The following is an 11896-nucleotide window of genomic DNA, read 5'->3' as shown; positions in this document are numbered from 1 at the left end:
TTCTAAAGCTCCAGGCATCACACCTTCATTCCAAGAGGTAAGATGGAGAAAGATTCAGAAGTTGAGCAAAGGGCACGTATCCAAGAGTTATCTTTTACTACCTACCCTACAACCTTCTGCTTGCATCCCATTAGCCAGAACTTAGTCCAAAGCCACCTTCCACCTTGGTGAGGCAGTACATGAACTCGGGCAGCTTAGCTCTACATTGTTAGAATCCTGAGCAAGATTCATCAGAGAGCTACAGGGAGTGTGGCTCCCACACCCACCCAGACCAATGTCTCACGTGTCCAGTCTGGAAAACCCTCAGCATCTGGTACGTATTTAGCCAGGAAACAAAAGAAGAGGGGCCCTCTGGTGCCCCTTCCTCATACCTTTTTGACACCCCCTCCCCCTGTAATTGCATGAAGGGTCAGGTATGTGTGGGGTACATGGTGCTACGGCAGAGGACCAGAGACACAGGCAGGGAACAGCAGGAATGACAGGATAGCAACTGAAGGAGGCAGAGGAACATAAACAGTCCAACTGACACAGAAAGAGACTCAAACTCCTCATAACGGCCTAGAAGGCAAATTCTGGCCCCGCAGACCTTGCCTTCCTGGATTAATAACCTGTTCTTCCCACTTCTCATTTTCCATATACAGTGGCCTTCTCTTCGGTCCTAGACAATGCCAAGGTCATTCTGGTCCAAGAGCCTTTGAGCATAATGTGTTCTAGGTTGAGAGTAGTCTTCCCCAGCTTCTTCTGAAGCCGGGTGAGCTCATTTTGATCACCAGCTTGGCAGACACGAAGTGTTAGGGAATTAACATCCCGGGAGTAAAACGTCAACTGAAGAGGGAATGGTGTGGATGGATAAAGCTTCAACCAAATGAGCTTCAGACGAACAATTCTGAGACGCCATCTACACAGTGCCTCCGAGGACATCCAGGGAAATGAAAGCAAGTGCTCAAAGTGGGAGCCAGGTCCGGAATGCACCTGTGACTGCCTTTCCGCCTTCCCTGTGCTGGCACCTTGCATTCTGGGGTCACACCTTAGTTACCACCTTCACCCACAACCAGATCTGAGCTCAACTTTGCAGAGACAGCAACCACTGCTACCTCCCCCACTATTGTCCTCTTTCTATATATAAATATATGTATAGAAAGATATAGATATTAAATGATTAAATTAACAGATATTTATTATGGAATACTGTAAAATACAATAAATTATACTCTCAGTTCTAAGGAATGAACACTCCTACTGTGGTGGTGATCACCTTCCCCATACATATATTTGATCTTGCATGTTTTTCTCTGTGAGCATTCCCCCATGGCACTACACATGCTAATATGTGGTTTTAAATGACTGTAGCGATCTCATAATAGCACATACGCTCAGGTTGTTTCTTGCAATTATAACTTATGTTCAAATGAACATCATTGTATGTAAGTAGGTTTTCACTTCTCTTGTTTACCTCAGGGTGGGTTTTTGAAAGAAAGTTTCCGAGTTACAGTATATGGACATTTATTTTAAATACTATTGATATATTCTTATCTCCCTCTTTCCCTTTCCCCCACTTCCCCTACCCACCTCTTCTGTTTCCATAACTCTCACTGTCATCAGCCAACCCCTCCAGGAGCTGGGAACCTGCAGGGGCTTTGATAATGTGGAAAACTATGGGCTGGTGAGTCAGATGGGAGAACCTTTCCGAGGAGATGGGAATGGAGAATGCTAAAGTTTGCAGGTGAAAACATCACTGGAGCCTAGACCACTTCATTAATCCCCACTTCTGTTTCCTAACGTAGGAAAGGGAGGGATATAAAAATGAAAACAAAAAAAAAGGAGGGGGGAGGGGAGAGAACAAGGAGCTGGATGCATCTGGGATTTGCTGCAGAAGCGTGGTTCCTTCTCCTGAAGGACAGGCAAAGCTGTCACTGTCCTAGAAGACTAATTCATGGCCATTCACTAAGCACGTGACAAACCACCCCAAAACTTATTTGCTTAAAACTACTACCATTTATTCACTTACAATTCTGTAGGTCAGCTGGTGGTTCTTGTAGTCAGGGTTGAATCCTGCTGGTTCTTCTCCTGTGTCTCTATCAGCTGGAGAGTCAGCTGGCGTTGGGTAATATAGGATGGCCTCACCTGCAAGTCTGGCAGTTGGTAGGCTGTTGACTGGGTGCTTCATTCTCCAGCAGACGAGCTCAGTCTCTTTCGTAACATGGGTGTTTCAGGGCTGTGGGAGAACCAAGACGGGGACAAGCTGCAATGTGCCAGGCTCTTTTCAAGCATCTTCTCAGGTCACATTTGTTAGATCACTCGGCCAAGCCCAGATTTAAGGGACAGAGATATAAACTCCACCTCTTTTTTTTTTTTTTTTGCGGTACACGGGCCTCTCACTGTTGTGGCCTCTCCCGTTGCGGAGCACAGGCTCCGGACGCGCAGGCTTAGCGGCCATGGCTCACCGGCCCAGCCGCTCCGCGGCACGTGGGATCTTCCTGGACCGGGGCATGAACCTGTGTCCCCTGCATCGGCAGGCGGACTCTCAACCACTGCACCACCAGGGAAGCCCTAAACTCCACCTCTTGATGAGAGGAGCGACAATGTCACATTGTAATGAGCAATAAGATGAGATAAATTTAGGGCAATTTTTGCAATCTATCATAAGACATTTGCTGCATACAGTCTCAAAATCTAAATTAAGGAGGGACAGAGATGCAGAGGCATTCTGAGTGCCTAGTCCTCAGTAGATTCGGCACGAGTTTCTCCCCAAAGACAAGGTCTATTAGAGCTCTCAGCACCATCAATAATTCCACTTTCTTCATCCACACAAACAGCCTCAGTGCCTGGGATTCTGTGCAAATGGCTCCTCACATCCTCCTCTCTCAGCCTTGCCTCTCACACCCACTCACACCAACAGCCTGAAGTGGAGTCTGTGCACCGGTTCTCTGGGACTCGCAGTGAGGGAACGGCGTTATCAGGCAGCTGGGGTTGGAAATGCAGGAAGCTCTGTACATAGGCTCTTCACCCCTAAAAAGTCCCTTCTTCACCAGGAATAAGGAAGACAGCGATCATTGTTCAAAAAGGTGCTTGATTAGCATATTAATTAGCTTGTGGCCAAGAGACTATGCTAATCTCCTTGAGTTTATCCTGATGCCCCTGGACAAGTAAAAATGATCCAATCTGTCATATTCCAGGAACTGCGTGTCCGCTCATCACTCCAATTCATGGGCAGGACCTCTAGTCTTCAGATCTCCTTCTCCTTCCCACATCTTGTATCTCAGCCATCAGTCTCCCTGTGTCTCTTTTCTCTAGGTTCTCTGAGGATGGGACTGGTTGTTTTCCTTTTTTCAATCTTGATGCCACTCCTCAGTTCCTGTTTTAGTTCTCTGGACATCCTGCGATCCATTAAAGATATTAGGTAAAGTTTAAAAATAAAAATTTCCACCTTTCTATGATCCAGCCAGATCTATGTCCAATTTCTGATTTTACTTACAAGTAGACAAGTGACGCCACCCCTCTGTACCTCCCTCCGCTTCCTCAAGTGTAATAGTGGGGCAATAACCCCAGTTTGTAGTGAGAAGTGCTCAGGCACAAAGCACTAGGTATACAACACAATAAACAAGATTTTTGTTAATTTATATAATGATTGCAAAACACTTTTATACTTCTGACCTGCTGAAGAGGAATTCTTGGGCCACCATCACTTAATCTTTGTGGAATCCTGGGTAATTCAGTTCTTTCTCTGGGCCTACCATTACTCCAGAAAAATATTAACTCAGTTTTAGAGATCGAGGAAGAAACAACATTCACTACTGTGAGGGGCTCCGCCCAGATCAGTAGTTCTCAACCCTTGAAGCAAATTCCGGTACCTAGAGAGCTTTTAAATAACTTACTGAAGACTGGCCTGCTCCAGACAAATTAAAAAGGGATGTGGATGTGAGGGAGGGGAGCTCAGGCAAGGACTGACATCCTGCGGTTCTGTAGGTGGCACTGAAGGGTCTTCTCCCCCAGGGGTGTCGCCGGGTGTCACTTCTTTGGCCTTACCCAGGCCCACCACACCCCAGACGAACCACAAGATAACTTCAGCAACACCCCCCCCCTCCATGGGGCACTCTCACTTCTCTCCAGATGCGGGTCCTGGGGGCGTTCAAGGTCCCACCCCCACCAGGGCAGGCGGCAGTATCCCTAGGGGCTGCCCTTGGGCTGCGGCCTCCCTTCCACATTGGCAGACAGGTGGCAGGTGGGACGGGCAGCCGCAGGTTGGAGTCGAGGCCTCCGCCCATTCCGCGAACTGGCGGAAGCTGGTCTACGAGGAATTGCCAATCAGAGGGGCCCTTTCTATTCAACCGTGGCCTCATTTTAACTGAATTACATTTGCAACCACCCTATTTCCAAATAAGGTTACATTCTGAAGCAATGGGGGTTATGATTTAAACATAACTTTTGGGGGAAGGGGGGGTGGGTGGGACATAATTCAACCTACACATTGTCTAGGCTTGCACACTTGGACCTTGCCCTCTCTCTGAAGAGTCAACAAATAAGTGAATGAGCCTTTAAAAAACAGAAACATGCAGAAGTGTGGCAGAGAGTGGCTGTTTACCAAACCTATATCATCTTCCTAGGCACTGGAATGAGAATATTTCACCTACTTCCTTACATCTCCCTTTAGGAGTTCCCATGTGGAAAGGGAAGCATCGTGACCCTCCAGAGAGTTTAGAGGAAGAAGTGATAAATTAGTTCAAAGAGAGCACCCACAAATTATAAAACGTACTCCCCTTTCTTCTCACATTTTTGCATTGACCCTGGCTCAGTATAGATTTGACGTAAACGCGTACTACCCTTAAGATATTATTGGCCTTTAATAGCTGGTAAGGAGCTGCTGTGGGGTGGAGTTCAGAGAGCACGTTATTTCCTACAGAATTTTCCCTGGCAGAAACAAAAACTAAATGACTTCCAAGGCTTTTCTAGCTCTAAGAATTCCACAGTTCTTTGAAAAGCTGGAATTGTCCTACAATTGCCGTATAATTGAAAAATAAGAACAGGAAGAGTGGATGATCTTATTCATATTTTATAAAGGATCATCAATCCTCAATTAAAACAATGTGGTATTAGTGCTTAACAGAAAGACTGACACAACAGAATAGAAAGTCTAGAAATAGACAAGTAATACAGGAATTTTGTATCCAATAAAGAAAGCATTTCTAATCACTAGTAGTAAAGATGGACTTTTTTAATAGTGCTGAGACAACTAGATAGCAATTTGTAAAACACCAGAAGGAACTTCAAGTAGATCAAAGACTGAAACATAAAAGCGAAACAAAACAAAAAGCCAGAAGTACTTAAAGAAAATATAGATGAATTCCTTTGATTCTTGAAGTGGGAAAGACCTTTCTAAATATTACTCAAAATCCAAAAGCCATGAAAGAAAATATTGGTAAATTCAATTACATAAAAATAAAAAGGCTGCATAACAAATTTTATCATAATCAAAGTTAAACGACAAATGACTATCTGAAAAAAGTATTTTGCAACTCTTATTATGAAGGGCTAATCTCGCTAATATATAGAGATTCTGAAAGCAGAATAAACCGTTGTTCCTTTACACAATATCATGTACCCGTGGAAAGAATAAGGAAAACCTCTGTTTCCTGTTGTAGACACAGCTCCAGGACATACTGCTAAGCGAACAATGGTAGAGAACATGTATATATTATCCTATGAAAGGGTGAGAAAGAAGAGTATATATATTTTTCATTTCTATTTGCATAAAGAAACAGTGGAAGGGGAACTGTGTCGTCAGGGACAGTGGTGTGGAACTTGACTTCGGGGTACATATTTTTTCGTACGGTTTTGATTTTTGAATCAAATTATTTATTAAAAAATAAAATTAAAAATGATGTGACCCATGATAGTTGAAATCTAGTAATATTTTTGTCTTTAGGTATTTGTATTTGTTTTTAAGCTTCCATTGTTATACTTTTACCATGCCCTGTTATTTGCAATGTTACTTTTCACCCTTTGAAATAGAAATCCCACTTCTGGGGACCTACTTTTGAGACACACTTGAAAATGATTATGTAATTGTTGTTAACTAAATTTTTAAGAATCCAGCAATAGGTGACTGGTGAAATAAACTACGTAGCATCGCACAATGGAATACCATGGGTATTTGCAAGGCCGCCATTTTACTATTTAGGAGTTAGTACTTCTTTTTTAATCCAGTTCTGTTTTTATATGCAGAATAATTATATTTTTCTACATGGGCACATTGTTGAAGAGCTGAAAAATATGTTATGGTATAAAGAAAAGAAGAAATTCCCTTCTCCTCCCCCAATATTCCCCGTTTTTACTTTGGTCACATAGGATACAATAAAACTTGTAGCATCAAGATGAGAGAGTTCTCCCCTCATCTTATTTTTTTTCTTTTTTCTTTTACGTGTTATTATTGTACATCCTACACAGCAAAACCCCTTATTTATGGTTTATATCTTCTTAAGGAGGCCCCACTGGTCTTCAATTGTTCTGGCAGTCATATAACCTTCTGTTCTTTTCTCTGTCCCTCTCTTTTTTCTTTTCTTTCAAGAAACCCCACAGGCAGGGATAATCAAACCAATTATTAGTAAAGAATATAATTTCTGTGTCACCATTCTTACCTACTGGTCTCAGAAGATCTCTCAGACAATCAATGAGATTGATTTCAAGTCTGTCTCCTCTTACGTGGATGTTAGAGCTGATATAATTCTGTGGTCAGAACATCAAAACAATAGACTCCTGGAATTGTAAAAGACCATAAGGAACATGTTAACCACTGGGTTTCAGACTTCTTTGACTGTAACCCCAATAAGATATGCTTTCTTCTTTATGACCCAGAACGTACACGCATATGCCTAACAACATAAGTGTCTGAAGCCTAAATTCCAGGAAGTCGTATTTATCCTTACAATGTGCACACTCTAATATGTTCTAGTCTATTCTATTCCTAACAGGCCATGAAAAACACTATTCTAATCTAACCGTCTTGCTTTTAAATAAGCAAATGGAAGCACAAAGAGGTAGAATAATGATTCAGATTTATGTATGATAAATGATCAGGGCCAGGTCTCCTCTGTCCTTTCCCCTTTCTTTATATTCTTCTCTACCTCAGTCGCCCCCTTGGTGACCTCACCAAGTCTCATGACTTTAAAAGCCATCCATAGACCAATAACTCCATCTTAATTCAACTCCATCCTCCCTAAAACTACTCTTGTCAAAACTACTGACCTCCATACTGCTAAACCAAGGAACTATTCTCAGGTTTCTAATCACTTCAGTCTATCATCAACATTTGAACCCAGTTGATTACTCCCTTACCCACTTGGTAATCTCTTGGACTCGGCAAATTTCACAACAGAATTTCTGATTCACCCTCCCCCAACTCCACCACACACTTGCTTCTCTCTTATAGATGACCATCTTAGGAAAACTCATCTCATTCTTTCAGCCACATTGAGTTTGAGGGCTTAACATCTGAGAAAGCACTGAACAAATTAAAAGAGAAAAACCATATGATGATATCAACACATGAAGTACGGCAGCCATTTAAATTTTTTTTTAAAGTAAAATAGGAATTGAAGGTAACCATTTAAATATAATGGAGATACAAAAAGTTAATAACAGATATTATTATAAAGGACAACACTTAATACCATGCTAATTAAAACGAAGAACTAAAAAGGGATGCCTCCTAAAAATATTATTCAACTTTATTTTGGAAATTCTTAGCAAATGCTATACAAAAAGAAAACTAAATGCTTGGTATTCACATTTAAGGAAAACAAAAAAAGTTAAAATTATTTTGCTAATGACTAGGAAAAACTCCTTAGTGTAAGGAGTAAAAGAAGTAGAATTATAGAAATCAGTAAGTTTGCTGGATACAACATATCAATACATTTCTTCCTTCCTAGCAGTAAGACCTAAAAATAGGGAATGAGTATTCCATTCACAATAGAAACAAGGAAATAAATTAATTAGGAATAGAATTGAGAAGGACACATGACTCATACACAGAGAACAGTAGAAAAGAATGAGAATACAGAAATAGATCTCATTATATAAGAATTTAATAAATAACAAAAATGATATATTTCAGTTCAGTGTGAGAAGTGAATGGATTATTTAACAAATGGTGTTAAAACAACTGGCCATCCATCTGGAAGGATGTAAACTTGGATTCTATCTTAAGCTACGTAAAACGCATTCTAGATGGATTAGAAACTAAACATTTTTTAAGAAGCAAAAATTTTTAGAAGAAAAGCTAGGAGGTGAACAAATAATGGAGGAGTGGGATTCAGTTTCTAAACCAAGAGTGGAAATCTAGAAGCTATAAAAGATACATTTGTGATTAAAATGTCTAATATTCAAATTTTATATATATCTAATAAATTTTATATAATACATATAAATGGAAAATACACCATAAACAAAGGAAATATAGAGATAAAAGCCAAGAGTAGAAAACTATCTGCAACACAGGTGATAAGTATAAGGTTCATTTTTCTATCATATAAAAAACACAATTGGGCAGGAAAAAGACAAACTGCCTAATGAAAAATTAGCAGAGATATAAATGGAAATTCTCTGAAAAGCTTATTCAAATGGCCAATAAACCTAAAGAAAGGATGCACTGGTGGTCATGGTAATGCAAATCAAAGTGACAATGTGAAATAATTTTACCCCCTTTAGACTGGCAGAAATTAATGAGATCACGCCCTAATGGTTGGAATGCAGGAGGGGGAGCCATTTCCAGGCTATGTCAGGGCCAACGGAAATTTAAAATACACTCTAACTAATCTAGCAATTTCAGCTTTGGAATTCTATTGTTTATTGCACTATTTGTAAATAGAGATGTCAATACTTATCAATATGAAATGGATGAATAAATTATTCTACTCCACATGCAGGACATTAAAAAAAAAGATTTGACTTGAAAGGATTTCTTTTACGGTTAAGAGAAAAGCAGAGAAGCGTATATGTCGCCATTTTGTAAATAATAAAACACTACCAGAAAAAGAAAACAGTCATGCATGTTTATGGATAAGTGTATGTAAAAGACTGAATTCGAAGGAAAACATGAATAGCTACATACCTGTTTGGGGAAGGGGAGTAGGGATGTGAAGTGACAGTAAGGCGGACATTAAGGGGATGCAAGGAGCCCTGCAAAACAATGGGGGGAAAAAGACAAAACATAAAACAACTGACTATTAAAGAATTTGTATGCACATATGTAAAAGTGTTACAACTAATTGAGCTTCGCTAAGTAAAAGTGAGTAAACCTGGCTCAACATATGGTACTTTTTTTTTTCTCGGATGTGAAAAAAGACGTTATTAAAATGAATCCCAGAATTAAAGTTTCAAAAGCTTAAAGGGGCAATTCTATGAAAGTGTCCACGAGTATTTAACGTGGTGCAGCGCACCAGGGTTGAAAACCCTGCAGGCAGAGAAATACGATCTAGTTAGGCACAGAGTGGGAGTTTCAAATATTATCCAATCAGGGCAGTTCTGTTTCTATAAAGAGAAACCGGGACTAGCTGACTACCTGCAAATGGACCCAGGGTAAGTCGCTGAGCATGAACGAACTGCACGTCAGAGCTCGACTGTGATGTCGCTGCAGGAGGCGTGTGAGGCCTACCTGGTAAACTCAAGGACACCAGTCTGAGTGCCATGTAAGCCAGAGGATCACCGTCATTCCCAACGTCAGACAGCTCTTGAGCCACATCTCCTCAAAAGCATTTTTCAGGGCCACCCAATTTTGGAAAAAGCCGATTTAGCAATATTGCCCAAGAACATAATGTCCCCACTTTGGTCTCGCAGAGAACGCCAAGGAAATGTTGAGTTGACAAACGAGCACATAGTACACGGACCCAGCCTCAGCCACAGGTTCAATCGCAGCTACAGGCAGTTACCACTGAGGACGAGTGTTTGGAGTGTGGGACTTCAGGATCGGTTCAAAAAGCTCCCCCAGGTATTTCTAACGTACAGGTAGAGATGCAAGCTTCTGGTTAAAATGAGACTAGGGAAATAGTTCCTGAGCGTTGAAGTTTAAATCACTTGGGAGACCAAAATCAAAACTAAACAAAAAAAACCCACCAGCTTCCTCAGGAATCAATTTACGAATCCCACAGCGAGAATTTAATCTCAAGAGAATTCTGGCGTGGAGCAAGGATTGGCTTGAACACACTGCATTTGCATGCGGCTGAAATCTATGCAACTCGCAAGACAGGAGAGCTTGTGTACTTAAGGCCCTTTCCCTGACATAAGTAGGTGGCTCTTAAAAGAGCCGTTGGGTTATTGGAAGCAGCTTCCAACCAGAACTTTTACTTTTTCTTCGGTGCTGCCTTCTTGGGCTTGGCAGCAGTCTTTGGCTTGGTCACCTTTGCTTTGGCCGCTTTGGGTTTCACAGCCCTGGCTTTAGCAGGACTCTTACCTATTTTCTTAGGCTTCACAACCCTGGACTTCTTGGGACTCTTGGAGGACTTCTTTGTCGCCGCAGGCTTTTTAGCCTTCTTCGGAGTCTTGACACCTTTTTTACCAGCCGCCGCCCCGGTGGCCTTCTTGGGCTTCTTAGAAGAACTTATTACCTTCGCTTTCACTGCTACCTTTGCGGCGCTGGGCTTGCTATCCACCGAGGCTACTTTCTTGTTGAACTTGAAAGAGCCCGAGGCGCCGGTGCCCTTGGTCTGCACCAGAGTGCCTTTGCTCACCAGGCTCCTAAGGCCTAGCTTGATGCGGCTGTTGTTCTTCTCCACGTCGTAGCCGGCGGCCGCCAGCGCCTTCTTGAGCGCAGCCAAGGACACGCCGCTGCGCTCCTTAGAAGAAGAAACGGCCTGCACAATCAGCTCCGAGACTGACGGACCCGCGGGTTTCTTCTTGGCAGTTGCTGCAGCCTTCGCAGGCTTCTTCGCCTTCCTGCCAGCTGAGGGCTTCTCGGGGGGAGTGGAAGCAGCTGGGACGGGCGGTGCGGTCTCGGACATGACGGAAGCAAACAAGAACTAAGAAAACTACTAGAACCTGACGAGGCAGTAAAACTCGAGCGGCTCGAGCGCGCGGTATTTATAGGGCGAGGCTGCGCTGTGATTGGTGCGCGCTGGCGCCCGCCCCCGGCACCCTAGCGGCCCCTGCGCGCCCCTCCGGGTCTCCGAAGGCCAATGCCGGCCGCTGGGGCCTATAGGCCTTCTTCCCTGCCGCTTGCACTGAGGCACCCAGACAGCACCCTGCCCCCCTCTGATCGCCTAATGGAGACAGAAATACTAGGCAGGAAAGGGTACGGCTCTGCCGCCCATTACCATCAGAGGGTGCTACTTCTCTTTAAAAAAGCAGGGTTTTATCCTAGGGGGAGGTGGGGTGGGAAAGAGCTGTAAAGAAGGCAATCACGTAAGAATCCAAGGAGTTTCACGTGAAACCTCGCCTCTAGGAAGCAATGTCAAAAGGACATTTGTTTCTAATCTACAATAAATGCAAAACGTTGTGTCTTGAGTGACTGGGGAGGGACAGCAGAAAGCGAGGGGATGTAGGCCTGGTCTGCAGGTTTGGGACAAGTTTTCATCGATGCCATTGCCTTTCCTGGCAGCGCTGAGTGATGTGTGGTAGACCCGAGACGCCGGTGCCCTTGGTCTGAACCAGCGTGCATCTATTTGGGGCAAAGAATAGTAGAAAGCAAAAGAACTGGCTAACACCGCAATTAACAAGCTGCACAGGTGGAAAACAGCACGCAAACAATTTCTGTAATTGCAACTTGCTTCTACAGTTTAATGCACTTAACGAACTTTTGACCCCTTTTCATCCTCACAACATATCCCAAGCTCAAAACCTAGCACAAGAGAAATATCAAGTAAGCACTGGGTGGACTAAACTGTTCCCGGAAAGGCATTGCACGCGG

At 42.8% G+C, this 11896-nt stretch overlaps 1 protein-coding gene across 1 annotated transcript; it reads right to left on the bottom strand.

Moving 5' to 3' along the window:
* Positions 1 to 10304: 10304 nt before the first annotated feature.
* H1-1 (H1.1 linker histone, cluster member) lies at positions 10305 to 11014 on the bottom strand. Its single transcript, XM_082848017.1, has one exon. The coding sequence runs from the start codon at positions 10989 to 10991 to the stop codon at positions 10335 to 10337; it is 657 nt and encodes a 218-aa protein (XP_082704143.1). The 5' UTR covers positions 10992 to 11014; the 3' UTR covers positions 10305 to 10334.
* Positions 11015 to 11896: the final 882 nt, after the last annotated feature.

Source organism: Leucopleurus acutus (assembly GCF_964270905.1).
Source record: "Leucopleurus acutus genome assembly, chromosome: 10".
In the NCBI taxonomy this organism is placed as follows: domain Eukaryota; kingdom Metazoa; phylum Chordata; class Mammalia; order Artiodactyla; family Delphinidae; genus Leucopleurus; species Leucopleurus acutus.
Note: the sequence above shows the minus strand (reverse complement) of the source record. Positions and strands in the feature narration are given on the sequence as shown.

What these genes read in the sequence shown, in the direction of transcription:
- H1-1 (XM_082848017.1), bottom strand. Translation starts at nt 10,991, where the DNA reads ATGTCCGAGACCGCACCGCCCGTCCCAGCTGCTTCCACTCCCCCCGAG.